This window comes from Brachycentrus maculatus, unplaced genomic scaffold (genome assembly GCF_059751285.1).
Source record: "Brachycentrus maculatus isolate JH-2025_06_01 unplaced genomic scaffold, ASM5975128v1 h1tg000069l, whole genome shotgun sequence".
Lineage (NCBI taxonomy): Eukaryota > Metazoa > Arthropoda > Insecta > Trichoptera > Brachycentridae > Brachycentrus > Brachycentrus maculatus.
The window spans coordinates 1,029,921-1,052,453 of NW_028280823.1; the positions used below are offsets into that span (position 1 = coordinate 1,029,921).

Consider the following 22,533-nt stretch of genomic DNA (forward strand, 5'->3'; position numbering starts at 1 on the left):
AACTTATTAGTCATAGAACCGTGACGTATTGTTGTTGTTGTTTTCATTAATAAAATAGTACGTATTTACGTATTTGCTTATTTATTCATAAACAACACGCTTGAAATGAGAGTTTTATCCTTCAACTTTTTACGCCTATTCAAGCAAAAAGTGGTCTAAAATGTGTTTCGAGACTTGGGTGACCGTTTACATTGCTTCCGTGGAATGATTTGCGAATAATTTGTCATTGACCTTCAAGCATCCACGTTGTTACAGAAGCAGGGCCTCGATATTACCAATAATCACAAACCTAGGTATTACATAAGAGAGTTTCTTTGCGTCTTGTACATTTTACTTCTTTACAAAATAGACGATCATTGAACCACTATGTCATTTTTGCTATTCTTATTTGTCACAATACTATAAAAAATATAATTTATTCTGACGGTTTTTTTTCTTAAATATTTACTGCGATAAGCTTCGAATCAATTATTGGTACAATACATACTATTACATTTTAAGGACATATTGTCAGTATAAATGATAACAATATTTTTTGAAATTTGTATTCCTAAACGTCACGGATTTCAAAAAAGGTCTTTAAATGGCGAAATTATTTTAAAGAAATTGATAATTTTTTCATTAATATGATATTTTTTGTGAGAAATATGTTTTTTTTAAATATGTATTCCTGAACGTCACGGATTATAAAATGTACTTTAAATATTGAAATTCATTTTAAGACAAAAATAAAACTTTCATTCATGTGAGCAATTTGGTTTTATCCATTCAATGTTGATTATGTAAGTGCGAGTTTGTATGTGGTTTTACGAATTTATCAAATATTTAAGACGAAATTCAAAACATATTAAATTATTCCCATTTAAGTTTATGCATATTACGTACAAATGTTTTTTTATTCATCTTCCGTTTATTTAGGTGCACAACGATTTTCATATGCTAGCAATATTTTAAAATAATTAATAAGGAAACTTTTCAGCATTCTCAGAAGGTTATCATTTTCTTGCGCCATAATTGTGAAAGCGTCATCACCTTTAATATCTCAGAGGTTTCAAATTATCTTCTCGGAAAATAAGTATGAGGCCTGAATTCTGAGAACGCAGATTTATTGCTTTATGATAAAACGGGTTGGTGGTGCTCAGTCACGTAAGTCAGATTTAATTAGGGCAATTCGAAAGTAGTGAAACAATACAAAAACCGGTCTAGTATGTGATAAAATATACAAATATGTGATAGCATTTTTTTATATGTAAGTACTTATGTTTATATCTTTCTACAAATAATATGTCGGAAAATAGTGGAGCGCCATTTTCCGTTGAGTTGTCAGCCCTAGTTCTTAGGAAAATATTTTTTCAAAATACTTCAGTGTTCTACGTAGAGATGGAGCTGGCATTCGTTTTATTTCGTGATTCTACAGTGTTGATTGGTCGGAGTGCTACGTGATGTAAAGTGGTCAGCGAATAAACAAGCAGCTTCGTTGAATACTTTCGTGACATTAGTGACACTTTTTGACAGTTCTTGTCCGCACTTCGAAGGTTTAGATCGTTTCGCTAACTTCTGAAATACTACTTAAATTTTACATAGCATTTATTTAAAAAAAATACTCTGCACTTTATTATGATTATATGCAGTGATGTTGTGCAATTCACATGTGAAGTAACTGTTTAGATCACGATGTAAGTGTATCCGTTATCTAGAAACAGTTCGCGTGGTTCAATATGTGTGTCTTCAACTTTCGTTTTTTGAGTTTTAAATATTGACTTACACGCCTTGTGACATGTGTAGTTGAAAATATACGCAACTCGAAGGTGACAATGGCTTTTAAGTCTGGATGGCTGTTATTTATATCATTTTTGGGCTCTCTTTGCACATCTGGTGAGTACGTTTGACTGAACTCTTAGGATTTTAAAAGATTTCGTGCCACATTAGGTGCTCGTGTCTTGACGCCGCATCGCTGTTGACCGTTCGTTGAATAAACCGATATTCTGCGTATCGTTTTATTAAGAAGAAACGTAATTATCTGCTCGAAGTTTGCCAACAATGTGCGCGGTTTTAATGTCACTAATGTTACTAGTTTTATAATAATAACCCGTTATTATATATTTTCCTACCCGAAGGAATTCACTTCCACTAACGTAATAATTTTTAATTACAAGTTCTACTTTCTCTGTATTTCTTATGTAATAAATTATTATTCTCACATGTTCACACATTTAATATCATTAAAGTGGTCAGTGTAAATTATTTTAATATTTATTCTATGTTGCCAATCTACAGAGATAAACTGTTGATTTTGGAATGAGTATATTAAAACATCTAGTTTGAATGTAATAAAAACAGAGTGGGCATCATTTAAACAGAAAATCTAAGGGTAAAAATCTAATTTTATAGAGGAAGTGTGGGTTATTATATTTCGAAATGTTGTATTTTTTTAAAACCTGTTCTACAAAGCTGATAAGAACTGTTTCATTATTCCTTTAAAGTATTTATAGCTTCACAATGTTGACAATGATTTTTATTATATTGACATAAAAACACAAAGAAATATTCAGACCCTGACAAAATTCTTTTTAATCAAAATACATATTTCAATTTAAAAAAATGTTAAATCTATGCACGGATATTTGAATGTACAAACATATTATTTTTCTTGATAAAGGCGCTATATAAATTATCCAACAAATAAATAAATAATATACCGCTCACTCCTTTCAAGAACGTCATAAATCAAAAAACTTGATTTTTCAGGAGAACGTTTTTAAAGTTTAAAAATATAATACAATGTATTAAAAATAAATATCAAGACACTTATTGAACTTTTTTTTATTTACTGTGCAACAGATCTTTTTAGGTAAAACCTGAAGGTTTTTTCTCCATTTTAAAAATATTTAGTTTATTTTAAAAAATAATGAAACAATACCTTTTCTTCAAAATGCAAAACAACACTTTCTGCCCTGTAGCGGGTAAATATTGTTAAAATATGCCGCTTTTGCTGAGATATAGTATATTTTCTGGGCATTCCGAAAACATACACAACTGAAAATTGACAATTTTTGATTTATGACGTTCTTGAAAGGAGTGAGCGATATATTAACCATATCCGCTCCCTAGGTGGAGTCCACAAACTGTCTAGATAAATAATATGATGATAAATAATTTACAACATTTTGAGTGTGTCCAAATACTTGTTCATAAAATCTGGATTATAATTATTATCATAATCCAGATTTTGTGAACAAGTATTTGGACACACTCAAAATGCTGTAAATAAATTGTCTGGTCAAATTATAAGCTTAAGTAATAAAAATAAAAATGGTATTTTCTGGCGTTTCTCATGTGTGTGATTGAAATCCAGGATTTGGACCTCACATACTAATATAAGAGTTTCTACTTAATAAAGAGCTTCTTGACATCTCACCAATAGATGTCTCTAGTGAAGTTCTAGTGATTCAAGACAAGGTTTCTAAATTGGTTCATATATTGTATATAGAACTTCCAAGAATTTGAGTAGTGTGGTTGTCAATAATGGGTAGAATTGGTGAATGTTACACATGTGTAAAGTTATCACTTAAACCAGCCTATGACGGTTGTCAGCCCCGTAAATGCCCAGACTTCCATATTCTTCTTCATCTTTGATGAGATGTCAAAAAATAATATGATAAATAATGTTTTAAATGAAAATTGGGGAAATGATTTGGTTTTCTTTTTGATGGTGGGGGCGAGATGAAATCAAAATGGTGTTGTTTTAATGTGCTATATGGTGGTTAAGAAATTGATTTGCCAAAATATGATTTCATATATTTTGAGTTAGGCTACTATTGCACTGTTAGCCTGTAATGTAATTTAACAAGAAAAATTATTGTTTTGTGAATTGCAAATAATCTCTATGAAACATGTACTTAAAGTAATCACTTGATCTAAGTAAAAAAATTATTATTAAAGTATGTTTTTGAAAGTTCATTGTATGTATTTATAGTTTGTTTTAAGTGTATCCTTAGAATATATATTCAGAATATCTTTTAACAGTCTATGAACTATTTTTAATTAAACAAATAGCACTTCAAATCGCTACCTCATCCCCGTTTTTCTATAGATTTAGACCTATGCAAGTTTTCATTGACCTCAAATTAAAATGATAGCTCTGTGGAAAGCAATTTTTGTTGAATTAGAAGCTTAGTTTTGAACTGAAGGTTTTTTTACAAAATTGCCGGAATTGTATTATACGGAAGGAATAATAAAGCTGGAAAATTACTGGAATGGTCGTATTAAGCTTAAAGGGAACTATGTTAGTCACAGGATAATGTCAGACATTAACAAAATATATTACCAATTTTGCAGAAGACGTATTTAACCCTTTGACTGATGGGCTTTAATGAAGATTTTATTTGAAAAAGGGATATTTTTTATTACAAGGCATTGAATAACAATATTTTCCAGTTTTTATGTTTTTTTTATTTTAACTAAGAGAATTTTTAACCATTTTTAAAACTAATATTAACACAACCGTTTTCTATCTAGTATTTCTATCCCATTATAAACTTCTACTACTGCCGTTACTACGGTAAAATCAGTTTAAGCTATTTCTTTGCTGGGGTGGATTTGCCTGTACCAGGTACGGGCAAATCCACAAAGGCCCTTTTCTTTTGCCTGTACCGCATACGGGCAAATTGGGCAAAGGATTAAAGATGTATAATACTATGTAATTATACACTTTTAAGTATAGCAGGAACTTTTGTCGATTTCCATAGTTTTTTTGTTGTTTTATATATTTTATTTGATATATACAACATGGTTAATGGAATCATTGGCATAGAAAATGATAAGCAGTCTAATAAGCATTTTTTTTTTTTTACTGAACATAATTCATATTAGTTTTTAACTACATAAGAAAGTACTTAATTAAAATACCCTTTTTTGTGTTTACCCAAAAATAAACCCTCTGACTTCACATTTCTTAATATATTTAAAAAAAAATATTTATTAGTTGTCTTAGAAAATTCTCCTCTTGAAAATACATAATAATGTACAAGGGTTTTTAGCATATTTAGTTTATATGCTTAGAAATGGTGGGGGATGTGATAGTTCATAATAAATCAAAAAACAAAACAAAAACAACAACATATTGGGTTTCTAAAGAAAAGTAACTGCACTAGGTTTATTTATTTATTCCAAGCAATATACCTGAATACAGAATAATCACCTTAGGAAATTTATCCCAATGTGTTTGTTCAAGATAGTTACAAAGACAAACTTGTAGCTACTCAGAAATTTATTCTAGTCAACCTATTTTACATGATGTAAGTAAATGTTGTAGAAATTTTAATGTTACATTTAAGCTGTTCAGTGAACTCTCGAACTTTCTGAATGTGTTTGATCCTGTGTCAATAGATTAAAAAAACTTGAATATTTGAGTGTGATGCTTGTTTCTATATACTTTATCTCATGACAGGTATTATTCTTGCAACAATGTGACAATGATACATACCATTTATTTCATCATACTGCTGAGGTTGATGACAGCTAAAAATATTTCTTCTTCTTCTTCTTCATCTTGTTATGGCCTGTTTTTAAGAGGGATTAGCCTCCTGCGATGTCGATTCCTATCGACTATCGACCCATCTCTTTGGTGGTCTGTCCGGGAGTCATCTACCATGGGGTTGGCCGTACAGTGCGATGTGGGGGAGTCTGGATGGTTCCATTCTCCTCACATGCGCATACCATTGTCTCCTTCGTTGCCTTCCCCACCTAACGACATCTTCAATCTTGCAAATTTCCCTGATCCTGGCGTTTATTATTCTATCTCGAAGACTCTTGCCTGATATGTTTCTTAGAGTCTTCATTTCTGGCACTCTAAGCGCGTTTTTTGTGGCAACGGTGTATAAACAGTTTTTGGATAGTATTTATTTATTAAAATATTTTAATAAATGAATACTAATCAAAAAATTTGGATCTACACTCATAAAATTTCATAATTAAAATATAACTTTGTTTAAAACAAAGTTACATTTTAATTATAAAATGGAAAATCACAAAGTTAGTGCTTCAAATATAATTTATATTCATAAAATTTCATTCTCTAGACTTCGGTTACTTTTTCTGAACAACTGTCTTAACCATTTGTTACCAAAATCCGATATATCCACTTTCGGTACTCAAGCGAGAAATACCGGATCCGTCGGATCTGACGTCATGATTTATAAAAGTATCAGATGATGCGACTAAAAAAAATATTTGCTAATTATACGCACCCCTTCACTATTTCTTTTTACACCGGATGTCGGAGAGTCGTTTGATCTCAAGTGTTATGCGTACAGTGTAAAAAGGAGGTGGACAATAAGCAAGCAGCATTTAATTGTTAGTCATTTAGTTAATGATTTTTTATAACGTTGTATACATTTAATTTAATAACATCGGAGAGATGTTTCCTTGCTATGTAGATGACGCTGTTCTTATTGCCAATTCCGAAGACGATCTCCAGAGGCTGCTTTATAGATTCCACCTTTCATCTCAAAAATATAACATGAAAATCTCCATTAACAAAACAAAGAGCATGGTCACTTCGAGACACCCAATACGATGCAAACTTGCAATCAATAATGAAAGCATAGAGCAAGTTATGCAATTCAAGTATTTGGGTGTCAAAGTGTCCAGCAGCAATGACCTCTACAATGAAGTAAGAGAGCAAGCAAATAAGGCCTCTGCTGTAGCTGGATGCTTAAAAAATTTTGTATGGAGAAACAAATACATGCTGAAAGAGAGTAAGGTGAGGATCTATAAAACCTGCGTAAGACCGATCTTGACATACGGCACGGAAACAAGAGCCGACACCGCGAGAACAAAAAGCCTTCTTAGGACATCGGAAATGAAGACTCTACGACCCATTGCAGGCCTAACACTTCTGCGATGTTCAAATCTGCGATGTTGAAGATGTTGTGCGATGGGGAAGAGAAAGAAGACGTTTCTGGAGAGATCATGTGAGAAGAGCGAGTTCGGATCGAGTGGTGAGGGTGACAGCGGACAACAACATAAGCGGGATCAGATCCCCAGGAAGACCACCTAAACGATGGAAGGATAGCTGGTCTTCCACCTCCCAGGAGCGACCCGAGAATGACAGGACCTAGTCCAAAAAGAAGAAGAAGAAGAAGAAGGAGAGATGTTTCCGTCGCGCCGAAGATAAAACAATGGCACATTATAAATTAGAGAGTATTTATTAATTATTGAACACATTTTATTTATCAATTATTTTTATTTAAATTGTGGTTATTCTGGCATAGTAACCTCAAAAGAGCTGGTAACTAATGAGTTAAAATCTTCAATGTCAGGGAAGTCATTAGAGTATTAAGGCTTTTCAATGAATCTTGCAATAGATCCAACATTTAATCTGCTATCTAGTCTTATTTTTAAGAATAATATTTTAAAAAAGACTTAACTTATAGTTAAAAACTTTTAATTAAATTAACCACTATGAAAAGGAATTTATTTAACTTCTAAATCGAACTTTTTAAAGGAGTGCTCTATTATTACTTAGGGATTTTTTAAACACTTTTAGTTAGATGCAAAACCTTTTTTTGGATCACAAAACAATTTTTTTAAATAAAACTTATTATATTATTTATTTAAAAAAAAACCGTATCGCTCCCAAGATGTGTAAATTTGTTTATCGTAATTTACGAATTATTCAAAAGGCACTAATGGAGTCAGGGTAACTGCGTGCTTCAAAGAATATGGACATATTTGCATCACAGAAGAGACTATAGCGCTCCAATATATACATATGTACATATTAGAAAACAAAATAATGTTTAAACATTATGATCTCTGCATAGAATTTATCTTAGTTTCTATTCTGTCTGGAAAAAGTGCTGATGTTCCGGAAGTAGTCTGAAATATCAACAAGATGCGAACACGTTACAATAGTATTATCACAAACAAACATTTTGAGTGTGTCCAAATACTTGTTCACAAAATCTGGATTATCTCCAATTACAGGAGTTATTTTCATATTATTTTTTAACATCTCATCAAAGATGAAGAAGAATACTCTTCTTCATCTTTGATGAGATGTTAAAAAATAATATGAAAATAACTCCTGTAATTGGAGATAATCCAGATTTTGTGAACAAGTATTTGGACACACTCAAAATGTTGTAAATAAATATCTGGTCAAATTATAAGCTTAAATAATAAAAATGAAAATGGTATTTTCTGGCGTTTCTCATGTGTGTGATTATAATCCAGGATTTGGACCTCACATACTAATATAAGAGTTTCCGCTTAGTAAAAAGCTTCTTTACATCTCACCAATAGATGTCTCTAGTGAAGTTCTAGTGATTCAAGAACAAGGTTTCTAAATTGGTTCATATATAAAGAACTTCCAAGAATTTGAGTAGTGTGGTTGTCAATAATGGGTAGAATTGGTGAATGTTACACGTGTGTAAAGTGATCACTTAAACCAGCCGATGTCGGTCGTCAGCCCCGTAAATGCCCAGACTTCCATATTCTTCTTCATCTTTGATGAGATGTTAAAAAATAATATCACAAACAAAAACATGGATAATACTGGTTGATGTTTAAACATTATTTATATTTGGATGATCTGATCATCGCATGCACTTCCGTAATACATATATCGGCATATTCTTTATGGCGTCCAGCCAACGAGATATACATCATTACTTTGATGGTGATTTTTTATAAAATTTACGCTTTGAAACAGGTATTAAAGATAAGGGAGTTATGTACAAACATCTCAATACTTTTAAAATTTACTAAACATACCTTTGACAGGTAATATTGTAAGTCAATAAGCTTTGAAAAAAAATTATGTCACAAGGTAGAAATTTTGTTTTATTTTTTAAATCTGATACTTCGCATCCAATGGTGCATAGAACTACATCAGATAAAAACAGTACTTACTTGATTGTTACGTAAAGATAAGGTGATCTGCCTCCGTAGTGTAATGGTTAGCGCATTTGGCCAGCATGCTGAAGCTCCCGGATTCAATTAATCCCAGGGGGTTGAAATAAAAATGAGAAATGATTTTTCACTCTTATATTTATTTAATATTACCCAGGACTGGTACCTGAAGTGCAAGACTGACGCCTTGCCTTCGTATTATTAACTTTCAATATAGCACTCCGTCAATGCGATTTGACACCTTGTCATCATTTGGCGCCGTTAGTTGTCAATCCATATTAATATTAAATCAATTATTGATAATTGATTTAATATTAATATGGGATTGAAACTCACAACATCGCTGTAATGGTGAAGTTTTTTTTTGGTTTCAAAGATTTTGGATCACATATTGCTCTATTTTTCACATCTAATATAAAGTACTTTCACTTGATATAAATTACTCGTACTAAACAGTCATTATTAAAATAAATGTATTAATCAAATAACTTGATTATTTTCATTTGTTTCTTCCCATCATTACAATCCCTTCATTAGTCACAGTTTTATTTTATTGTATTGGAAACCCAAATGTATTACAAAATTTATTTTGAAAAAAATTTACATACACATAACCGTTTGTTAATCATGTATTGTTCCAACTTGTACATGCATATGTACATATCATTCTAGTCGGATTCTGGGTCACAGACTTTGGGAGTTACCTAGTACTTTTATAATATATACATAACGCCATTATACTGTGAACTTGTCAGTTCTCTCTCACACAAATCAGAGCTGGAAACATAATTTGCATTATAGGGGCGGGATATGATAGTTTGTCGTTCCTAGTAAATATCCTTTTTAAATTAATAGTTTAAATTTTAAATCATAATAATCATCGATTGGTACAGAAATTATGAATACATTGGTTTATTAAAACTAACCTAACCTAACCTAACCTAACCATCACGCCGCTTCTCCGCAGGGGAAGGCAGAGAGAATAGAGCGCCACACCACTCTGTCCTTGCAAACATTCTTCGCCTCTTCCACGTTCATGCATCTCCTCATACATACCCGCCGATTGTTACGACTCCTAACATGACCACTTTCAAGTATTTGGCATACCTGATCGTGCCACGTTTATTGTTACATTTGTTTATTGCTTGTATTTTTTGCTATTAGTACAAATTTGCTTGGTTTTTAAAGTAAGACTTTCATAAATTTGTTGGTAAATAAAGTGTTAAGATGGAATTGAATTGCTAACATCCCAAAAAAAATTCTGGGTGATTGTTCTAAAAAAGATTACACTAATATTAGCTAGAATAATACTGAATAATCCCTTTCAATTGGTAATTGCTACATGCAGTATTATCTCACTACTAATCTTAATTAGTAGCACGAAATGCCGCTCTTGTTAATTTTGGGACAATTAAATATAGTCCAAGGTTCAGGAGTAAACTGGAAAATTCCAGGAACTGATCGTCTAATTGTCTAAGATTTATATAGTCTGTAGTCTATATTAACTGCCTTTGAACTCTTTTTCTTTGCATGTCAGCTGACTGCATAATTTACTTAACTCTGTTGTTTTTATCATCATTAACCTTCATCATTGAAACAGGCAGTTGTTTATTATTTTTTAATGTAGTTAAATCAATTTCCTGCAATTTCATTGCATGATCATGATTTTTTTTCTATTTGTTTTTTAAACCTCAAATGGATAAGGGCAATTATTTCCCAACTATTTTTTCTCTCCATCTGTAGCCAAATTAATGTTTTAGTAAATATACAAAATTGGTTAAGCCCTTTAAGGCTCTGTATTCATATCTCTATTTTGTACACCAGTAAAAAATGGTTTCCTATTGTGTGTTATGATTTTATTTTATATAAAAAAGTGACATTTATGAACAGAGTTTTTGCAAGATTCAACGATAATATTGGAAGTCTATTTTTTTCAATTCGAGCTAAGTTAAAAACTTTAAATATATAAATATTATCTTTTCATCTATAATTGGATGTTTTCAAAATAAGACTATTTGAAACGACTCTCTATTGATTACCACAATAGTAAAGTCATAAAAGTTGACAGTTACATATTTGAAATTGGGTATATTTTTATCGGGCTATTTGCAATGTGAGGCGCAAGGAGTTGCTATAGGATTATATTATCAGATCATTATATTTTAAAGTAAAAACGTCTGTCCTTAAATGATTATCATTTATCATAATTGAAACAACTTGTTACATAGAATTTTAAGAAGATATAGACAATTATGATAGGAAAATTATGATGATGTTGAGTCAGTGATAGTTGTTTCTTTAAAGAAGACCGGCATTGTGAAGGAGTGAGTAGGTCATCCGCAGGTCCTTTTGTAAGTGTAAAAAGGATGCAGAACATTGCAGATAAATTTGTAACCAGAACCTTTAAGTCGATGGTAATATATTGTTTTGACTAAACTTATTCAAAACAAATTAAAATTATCTTTCTCATATTACAAATAAGATACCTATATTGTATCTTGTTGAAATCAAAACAATATGTTAATTATTGAATTATGTTTTATTAATGGAGTCATCTTATATTTATATGAATTATTATTGTTTTTTATTACGATATATTATTATGTATATTATAATAACATACGAAGTCAGTGGTCTCCACGATTCATGTATCATACATAATTTACTCATATCAACCAAGACCAATCTATTGTATGGTAATGTTTCTTCAGCATGAAAGAAAAACATTTAAAATACTATTTTTTTTTGTCTTAGCATCCGCTTCCAATAGTACACAGTACTACATCCGATACTGCTAGTTACTGCCAAAGTGTACTGCAAGATATTGGTATTGTTAATATCTTAATAATATTGAAAATAATAATAATATTTTTAACAGTAGTAACAAGTAATGAATTTTTATCTATGATCTTATATATTTTTAATACATTTTTGTAAATCTAATTTAAAAAATATGTCATAAATATAATATTTTCTGTTGCATTAAAAACACAACATAGCAACCCTTTTTTTAACATACGCACATGTAGATTTTTACATGTGCTACAATGAATTAATTTTATTATATCCACCTTGAAACACTAATTTTGACATACTCCTTTAATATCATTGTACCTGACATGCTATTTCATCATGCACGTATGTGAAGATTGGTTTTCAGTGTGTTGTCTGTCTCACTTCCTCATTACAATTCAGGCGTTTGTTGTTTGCTCATGAATATTAGCACTTCTGCTTTGGACATGTCCACTATTTGCTTACAATTATGACCCGCCTCTTTCTAATGATGTAAATGTCTGGTGTTGGTATTCGCCTCTTCGTCTCATATCTCCGTTGAATTTGTAATACTACTTATATGCTATTTGTAATTCTGGCCATGAATAATAGCGGCTCGTTTATTAATTTATAATTATCTGTTTTGGTCACAGAATCCTCCCACGAATACATTTACAATGTTTTTATTTTAGCCACAACACCCGCATTGAATTTAAATGTTTTATTTATTTTTCTTATCTTTTTTGAGCCTTGTTACCGTGATGGTTTTTGAAATGAGACCACTTTCTACAAATTTGTTAAATATTTTGACGTGTAATAGATATATTATCAGGTCACCCTTGAGTAGTGCAATTTTAATTTGAGTTCTTTTGTTAATAAATTAAATATTTTAATCTTATGTAAAATATTTTTTCCATTGTAACATCATAACTTAGGTATAACCATTTTTAATTTATGTTTTACTTAGTAAATACCACTATTTCTTAATATCTATTGCGACACGTGTTTCAATGCATTCCGCATTATTTTTAAACACTTATAACCATCTTAATTTTCAGTTTCTAATTTTGGTAATAGATTTTTGAGTTGAAGAATACACCAAGTTTCTTTGGACATGTAGTATTGTTATAAAAAATCCATTTCTTATCCCCAGTAGAACAAGAATAATTCGGTAGGTAGAATAATAATGTTTCCTGTTCAAATGCATAGAATGTGTGAAAAGCTGACTGTCAAGTGTTCATACTTTGTGTAAGATTGAAATATTTGATAATTCATAAGGAACTTGTGTTTAAAAACTTAGCCGACCTTTCACTCACATTTTAAATATTATAAAAATGTTTATGTTTGAAAGCAAACATTTTCGAAGATTCACCATTCATAATAAATAAAGTTTAAAAAAAAAAATTATCGTGCATAAGAAACCATCTGTTCACAATTTTTATTGTTTGTCTTACATATTTGCACTTGGAGAATGTATCACAGTATGCATCACAAAGATGTTAATTTTTCTCTTACAATTGGCATTGCATCCACTCACTAAGGTGCCATTATTAGAACCTGCATGAAACATTCATTGGAAATATTTATAAGCAGATATATCATCAAATATTTATAAGCAGATATATCAAACAGATATATCATCAGTTTTCCCATATTTAAAAAAAAAGTAAAGAAGTATTCCCCTACATATTAGATGTAGAATATACAATGGTCCGCCAAATATTAAAATGATTTTAATGTAACCAGTACTAACCACAACAGTATATATCTGTTCCATGTGTCCGAAGGAGTTTTCCGAAGCGGGATTCTTCTACACCTTTAATTCTTCTTGCTTACTTTTAATATATACGCCTTGAATATTGTTTGTTATGTATATATTATTTTTTTGTTGAATAAATTGAAATTGAAAATTGAAAAATTGATTTTTCAGGAAATCGTTTTTAAAGTTTAAAAATATAATTAAAAAAAATGTATTAAACAGTAAAAACTAATTTTTGAAATTTTCAAATTCAGTCATATATCACTCCACTACTTAAGAAACTGCACTAGTAACGTTTTCCTGACAGGGTAGAATGTAAACTCTGTCTGCTTATGTATAAATCGATACATAATACGGCTCCAAAGTATGTTAAAAAGTATTTAGACAAATTAGCTGATCACACTTCAATCAACAACTACTGCTATATGATCTAACCGGTGCATCAAATTTGATGAGATGCCTTTGCTGTTGTGGGTACAATGAAAAGGGATAGTTTTCCATGAGCAATTCGAAACTGACAGAGATGATTTTTAGGAAAAAAGTAAAAATGAATTGGTTTAAAAATTATTTCCATTTTACCCCTTACACACATTACATATTTACTCTATTCACAGATTTTTTAATTAAAATTTGTCCGCCTCCGTAGTGTAATGGTCAGTATGCTCGCCTACCGTTCTGGAGGTCCCGAGTTAGATTCCCAGGGGGGTTTAATAAATATAAGTGATTTTTTCACTCTAATATTTATTCAATATTACACTGAACTGGTACCTGAAGTGGAGGGCTGATCACCTTTCCTTCATGTGTAATCGATTGAGATAACACTGCGTTTATATGAAGCAGTGCCCTATGCACCATTGGGGTGCGGTAAGGGATTTATTATTTATTATTATTAAAAATCATTTCCATTTTACCCCTTACACACATTACATATTTACTCTACTCACAGATTTATATTTTACGGTTTAATCAAAGAGCACTTGAGATAGTACTAAAATGGCGCTCTATAAATGATCTAAAGTTGCCGGGCTACTGGAATATTAGAGCTAGCATTTGTTAGATTGAAATATGTAAGCGATTTTTTTGCAACCAGTCACATAACTAGTCCATTGAATATATTTATGTTAATCTGAAGGTGCCCCGGTAAGGATGTTAAATAAAATAAAAAGATCCAAACCAGTTTTTGACGGTAATGACTTGAAGTCTGTCCACTACTGATGTGTATGTACAATGAATAGTATGTAATTACTAGGAGGTGACATTGACATTTGTATATAAGCGTTAAAATACATGGCAGTCTCTAAGTGCATTATTTTAAACTATGAAGATGGATACTCACACACAAAATATCAATCTCTTAACCCCAGAATCTTTACTCAGCAAAAATTACCCGGAAAGCATAAAATTTATACTAGTGTTGAATAATTTATGAATATTATGCCTTAATTTTGCCAACTATTTCTTACATTGCAAAATAAGAAAGATACCGAAAATACGAATCTGAAAATAATTGAATTCAAAGAAAACTTTGTTTTTTTTTGTTCCGGGCAGTGTATTCACAAACTATATAAGTAAGTAGACAGTGAAATACTTGGCGAATTGAGTACCGCAGAACGGGGCTGCTTCAACTTTGATGTGTTACTTGAGCCCAGTACAAAAAAATTATTTACATCTGTATTTGGTCTACAATAATGAACGTATCGCCATGATTCATTGTTTCCCTGACAGGTGACACTTATTGTCACGATACATTTATTATTGTAGACCAAATACAGGTTTAATTTTTTTTGTACTGGGCTCAAGTAACACATCAAAGTTCAAGTAGCCCCGTTCTATGGTATGCAGAGAGAATAGAATTCTGCAGCAATCTGTCTTTGAATTTTGCCTCTTACACATTTACGCTTCTTCTCATACATGATAGACTCCGGACCTGACCTGACCGATTCCAAGTATTTGAAATACTTGATCATGCCATTAACTCCTCGGTCTTCCGCTGATTCTATTGCCAACCACATTAGCCTTATAAATTTATTTTACTATTCTTTCTTCACTCAATTGATTTACATGCCCAAACCTCAAGACACCTTTCTTAATTTTATATATAATGCTTATTTTAGCCTTGCATTCTTTCCTTATATCACCATATGATCAACTATCATAAATCGTTTTGAAGCACATTAGTCTGAGAGAATACATTTTTACTGCATTCAGTCTACTTCCATCCTTCTTTTACCATCTCCATACTTCACTTCCATACATTAATGCTTGGAATCAGGACTCCTGCACTGCCATTGGAATAAAAAAAGTAACAATAGTACTAAATAGATGATTATATTTTCATATGCCATATATCTATCTCAATCTTGATATTTTGACAAATGAAATCAATTACAGTCAGTTGTGTACTTTTACATACTAAAACACTATCTGTTTTAGTATTTATCAGTCTCGATAAAGAAGCGGTTAGCTTCGAAACCGGTAGACATTATAATTACTTATTTATACTAATAACCCTTATCCGCACCCAATGGTGCATAGGGCACTGCATCGAATTGACGCATTGTTATCTTGATCATTACTTACATGAAGGCAAGGTGATCACTCTTGCGCTACAGGAACCAGTCCAGGGTAATATCAAATAAATATTACAGTGTAAAATCACTAATATTTATTTTCACCCCCCCCTGGGAATCGAACCCGGGACCTCTAGCACGGTAGCTAAACACGCTGACTATTACACCACGGAGGCGGACAAAAATTAAGCTATAATAAAATATTTATAGTGATTTTAAAACAAAGTTACATTTTGATTATAAAATGGAAAATCACAAAGTTTGTGCTTCAAATATAAATTATATTAAATTATTCAAAAAAAATATTATGTTTTAAAATTTATAAATGCAGCATTTTTCTCCTTAACCTATTTAATAACCATTTACTCACACAATACATTATCTTATTACTTATGATGATTCATGTTCTCAATCATTGAAGGCTCGAGTAAACAGAATTTCAATTAAACATGTGAGAACTCGACAAGCTTACTCAATTATCATTTTATGCACACTGTGAAAAAATAAAGCTGTCCGTTAAAAATATGCAAAAAAAATTATTGGCTACTTTGTTTTATCTTATTTACAAAACATCAATATCAAACCCTTATCCACACCCCAATGATGCAAAGGGCACTGCATCATATAAACACGTGATGTTTTAACGTCAAGATAACACTGTTTGTTTTATCACAGTGTTATCTTGACGTTAACACATGAAGGAAAGGTTAACACAGCCCCCTGCTTCAGATACCAGTCCAGGGTAGTATTGAATAAATATTAGAGTGAAAAAATCGCTTATATTTAGTAGACCCCCCCTTGGGAATCGAACCTGGGATCTCCAGAACGGTAGCCGACCGTGCTGACCATTACACTACGGAGGCGGACAGTTTTTTTATTTTTTATTTTAAATTATTTTTAAATCGTGTTTTTTTACTATTAAGTAATATTTCTCAATATTTTATTTATCGGTATCATTACTATCTTATTTCATGAATTAATTAACATTGAATGAACTTGTGTCTTAGTAAATAAACATTACTTTTATATTGCTTTATACAACATAAAACTGTTACTTGGTTCTTCTCCCTATGATAACCTTTGATTTTAGTAGAATATTAAAATTTATTAGAATTATCAAAAAACACGCCAATTACTAAAGTAAACAATTATTAATATCTCATTTGTTTGAAGGGTGAACTTTCTTTTAGTCACAGTCAAAGTCACATTATGCACGTAACACTGACCCACTGATCATTTCTTAGAAATAAATGATGTTACCAAAAAATGTTTTAGTAGCAATCAATTTTATTCAATATTCTTCTTAAATGTTATATACCAACCGTAAGGCTGATCACCTTGCCTTTAAGTAAATCAAGGTGATTCCACATCAATCCAATGCATTGCCCTTTGCACCAGTGGAGGCAAATAAAGACAGGCTTAGATTATATTTTAACGGAAATATGATTCAAGTTCACTGTCATATAAAAAAACCTACTTCTCTTACATCCAATTTGAGTTATAATTTTTTTAAATTTATTTTTTCAAAACATATAACATACATAAGTCATATTTATAATATTTCCGATGAGTAATTTCTATTTCTCATTTTGGCACATGGGACTAACAAGACTGGGATACTAATAATAAAGTTACAAAAAAGATTTTTTTTAAATAACCAAAACTAATAACTAATAATTTCTCTAACTTGCATTTTTATATGAACATGTTCACAACAATCCTAAAAAAGTATTTATCTATCTAATGTATGGGAATATCTAGGTCAACTTACGTATTATATTTACAATTCGCTATTTAATGTAAGTATATTGTATATTTTGACAGCTTGTGGATCAAACATATTAGTAGTCACCATTATAGCACTAATGTCTCACAGCCTTCTTTATTATTAGTTGATCAAATAAGTAGGTAATATATATTATACATAAAAAAACTAACAATAGTATACAAGATTTAAACAGATGCACCTCAATTTTTAGAATATTACAACAAAAATGTTTTTTTTTTTTTAAATTGTTGTAATAGTCTACAAATTGAAGTACAGTTGTTTTAAATTTGAATAAAAATATATTAATACACCAATCTGAATTACCAATTGTAGCTGATTAAAATACCCGAACAATATATTACTCAAAATGCATTTTTCATTTCATTACTACTTGCTACTTGAACTTTGATGTGTTACTTGAGCCCAGTACAAAATTAATATTTAGATTATGTCGATACGTTCATTATTGTAGACCAAATACAGATATTTTTTTTTGTACTGGGCTCAAGTAACACATCAAAGTTCAAGTAGCCCCGTTCTACGGTACTGTTATTAAAGAAAATACAACTTATTCTTCTACACACCTGCAGTAAAATAATTGTATTGTATCTTAAAAATTACAAGGATACTGATAACAGCATTCAGTTATTACGCTTGTTTGTTATCAATAATTGTATACACTTCATGTCAGAACAAGCCGTTTGAATGTGAACATATGTATATGATTTTTTGCTGGACAACCTACATAACATATGTTAGCAGAGTTATGCGAATTTTACATCTATTTTATACTCGCAATCTTTTGTTACAAAAAGGAGGTGACCTTGAATAATCAACCGGCCCCTCTATTACTGGTATGTTAAATTCAATATAATTAATAACAACTAAATCGTGCGCTGATATGTTCTTTATATACATATGATCAATAATTGATACCGGTAATAAGTTTATTGCAAGTACAGTAGTCCTTCAATGTTTGCTGATTTTTATGTGCAGTGTTGCATATACGCAGATGCTGTATTTTTTAACACAATGGAATCCGCTTATTGTGATTGCAGATAATGTTATCAATTACTTATTGTTATGTTGTTTGTCCACCTCCGTAGTGTAGTAGTCAGCGCGTTTGGTTACCGTGCTGGAAGTCCCAAGTTCCATTCCCAGGAGAGTCAAAATAAATATGGTTGATTTTCACTCTCATGTTTATTTGGACAAGTATAAGAAGCACAGGAGTGATCACCTTGCCTTCATGCGATTAACGATCAATATAACACTGCGTCGCTACGATGCAGTGCCCTATGCACCATTGGGTGCGTATAAGAGTTTTAAAAAAAATTATCACAATCAGCCAGTGCCGAAACCCTGCATACAATTTTTTTATTTGTCCTGCTGGGCTTTTATACTTAAAATGGAAACATTATTAATTAATGTACAATACATTTATTTTAATTGAAAGAAAAGTAAACATAAACTATAACACCTTTCTACGTATAGAGAAAATCTATTTATCGCCTGAATTCAGAACTATCCTCGTATAAAAGTCAATTTTGTTTTTACTCATGTATTTAGTACTTCATGCAACTGATTTTATTATGAGGAAAGTTCTCAACTTAAATGAATAGCTATTCAAACATTATGAATCCTAATATTCTAAAGAAAATTCTACTAAATGATTGAGAGAACTCGATTTCAACAGTTTTATCGCCTCCCCTGTAAAATTTCCTTATATTCAATTATGATACTTCTTCATTCAGGTGACGTAATGCATTTAAGTTACTATAAATAACCCATTTCATTTCTGACCGCAATACTCGCCGTAACCTAGAAAAATTAACAGCTGTGAACAACCTTGAAAATCTAAGAATGTTAATGAAATTATATTTGTTTATCGGATACCAAAACTTTTGTCATAAATATTAGTTTTACAATAGCAACATTGTCAACAGACTGAATTTTCTTACTCAGTCTGTAGTATTCGCTTACAAAAGGAGCTTTATGAATATTTTCCATTGTTAATACATATAATACCACATCAACTCTATTTAGGCCTGGGTACTGGATTTAAGATGGCTGCCAATGTAGGAAATGGTTGATGTCATCTATGGATAGAATTTTCAACCCATCTGTGGCAACGAATCCGTTCATAGAAAAAAAAAACTTTTGATTTAGGTATCCTAATAACTTCCTCTGCATCTCGGCACTAAACATTCATGCAACGTATATAAGGCACTTGACTTTGAGAGACTCTCTACACAAACTAGTACTAGTATGGGTTTAGCCCTAGCCATTACTGCTATTCTCCCTTTCGTACCAACCATTTGTCTTTCATTTTTCTTCCTGTATAGCAGCAATGTCCTTCATCCTGAGTTTCTTCACGTGCTTCATCCGTATCCCATCAAATCAATCCCACTTCTATGTCAAAAAATCTTAGCACAAGACTAATCACCTTGTCTTCGTTTAATTACACTAGACAACAATTTTTATCTTTTATTTTGTAACTAGCATGAAAATACCTGATCTTTATGCACTTTGCGTAGCTGAATTAAAAAACGAAAGCCGAAAAAATGTAGCATGTCAGAATTTTTAGTCATGGATATTATATTGTTTTAATATAAAGGTATTTTTTCATTTCTTGGTAATTATTCAACTATTTTTATAAATTATTTTATTTGTGTTTGTACACATTTTTTGCTTTGGAAACACAGTTGTATTGGCTATACTGCTTTCAATTGCAAGATACCACGTGGTTAGTTATCAGCTTAGTGGGAAGGTGCACCGAAAACATTAAAATAATATGTAAATTCGGTATAATGTTCGAGATTAGTTCTATACTTTGCAAGACTGCAGTTAACAGTTTTCATTTTATATATGGACATATTTATTTGTCAAACAGAGAAATATTATAATTGTATATTTTTACTGCTTTGGGTGTCATATTGGTGACCAAGAAAAATTCTTCATAATTCAAGTGATTGGCGTCTATTCATACGGTAGTTTAATCTAAAAGTAGCTGAAAAGCAGTGTTTTTTCATAATAGTAGTATAAAACTATCGATCCCAATAGCTCATGCTGCCAATATGAAATAAATCTACAACAGTATGTCTCTTCTGATAAATTTGATGAACTACAATGATTTTTAATGGAATATTTGTGGCGACTTCAAAGTTGTTGCATTATTGCTTTGTTTGCAAGTAGGATTTGCTAAGTATAGTTGTTTTTTGTGTTTATGGGATAGCAGAGCAACACATGAGCACTATAAAAAGAAGGAATGACCACAGAGGATAGAATTTACGCCTGGGAAATAGAATATTACATTAAATCCACTTGTTGACCCAGAAAAAAAATTCTTACCACCATTAGACATAATGCTTATTCTTATGAAAAATTTCGTGAAAGCATTAGACAAGAATAGCCCTGGATTTAATATCTTATTCAGTTTCCAACGGAAATGGAATGCTAGTATGATGGCAGATTACTGCTGGTTCATGCAAAGAGAAATTGACGAAGATACAATGAGCCATTTTAAATTCTGATGTTGACTAAAGTTTATCTTATTATTTTTTGACATCTCATCAAAGATGAAGAAGAATATGGAAGTCTGGGCATTTACGGGGCTGACGACCGTCATAGGCTGGTTTAAGTGATCACTTTACACACGTGTAACATTCACCAATTCACCAGACTTCCATATTCTTCTTCATCTTTGATGAGATGTCAAAAAATAATATGAAAATAACTCCTGTAATTGGAGATAATACAGATTTTGTGAACAAGTATTTGGACACACTCAAAATGTTGTAAATAAATTATCTGGTCAAATTATAAGCTTAATAATAAAAATGAAAATGGTATTTTCTGGCGTTTCTCATGTGTGTGATTATAATCCAGGATTCGGATCTCACATACTAATATAAGAGTTTCTGCTTAATAAAAAAAGCTTCTTTACATCTCACCAATAGATGTCTCTAGTGAAGTTCTAGTGATTCAAGAACAAAGTTTCTAAATTGGTTCATATATATAGAACTTCCAAGAATTTGAGTAGTGTGGTTGTCAATAATGGGTAGAATTGGTGAATGTTACACGTGTGTAAAGTGATCACTTAAACCAGCCTATGACGGTCGTCAGCCCCGTAAATGCCCAGACTTCCATATTCTTCTTCATCTTTGATGAGATGTCAAAAAATAATATGAAAATAACTCCTGTAATTGGAGATAATACAGATTTTGTGAACAAGTATTTGGACACACTCAAAATGTTGTAAAGTTTATCTTATTATATATGTATAAATATAAATAAAAACAATGTTATCGTATTCAATATTAGTAAGTAAATATATTTAACTTTTACTTCATAATCAAAACTTTTTTTAATCCCTTCGACTAAAACATGCCTAGATGCCAACCACTATTACAGTTTCAACGTATGGGGTCCATACAAACAATCATATGACTGTAACATCAAAACTTAACATGATACAAGCTTGTCCCCATATAGACTTTGAATAAGCATGGTCAACTTAGTCCAAATCAGTCATCAAAATTCCAGTTACAAAATCATTGTTGACCAGTGTTATCAATCAATGTGAAAAAAAGGTTTAAATGAAGCAAGACCTTAGGCGTGTTTTTAGTATGATAGATATTTCAAAATGGTAAATTAAGTTCAAGTGTTAGATTTATGCCATACATTCGATGTCTGAACCGAGGAAATGGATTTTAACTTATCGCTCACTCCTTTCAAAAACGTCATAAATG

The 22,533-nt window shown here is 31.2% G+C and overlaps 1 protein-coding gene across 2 annotated transcripts in view; it reads left to right on the forward strand.

Moving 5' to 3' along the window:
• The first annotated feature begins 1,513 nt into the window (after positions 1-1,513).
• The window catches only part of LOC148311235 (uncharacterized), a 34,544-nt gene continuing 13,524 nt past the window's right edge, over positions 1,514-22,533 (forward strand). Inside the window, exon 1 of one of the 2 annotated variants that reach the window (XM_088256939.1) lies at positions 1,514-1,875. In XM_088256939.1, the coding sequence (XP_088113065.1) occupies positions 1,815-1,875 (61 nt within the window). In that variant the 5' untranslated portion in view covers positions 1,514-1,814. Of the gene's footprint in view, positions 1,876-11,214; positions 11,331-22,533 lie in introns of those variants that run through there. The other variant, XM_088256940.1, reaches the window with a different exon arrangement.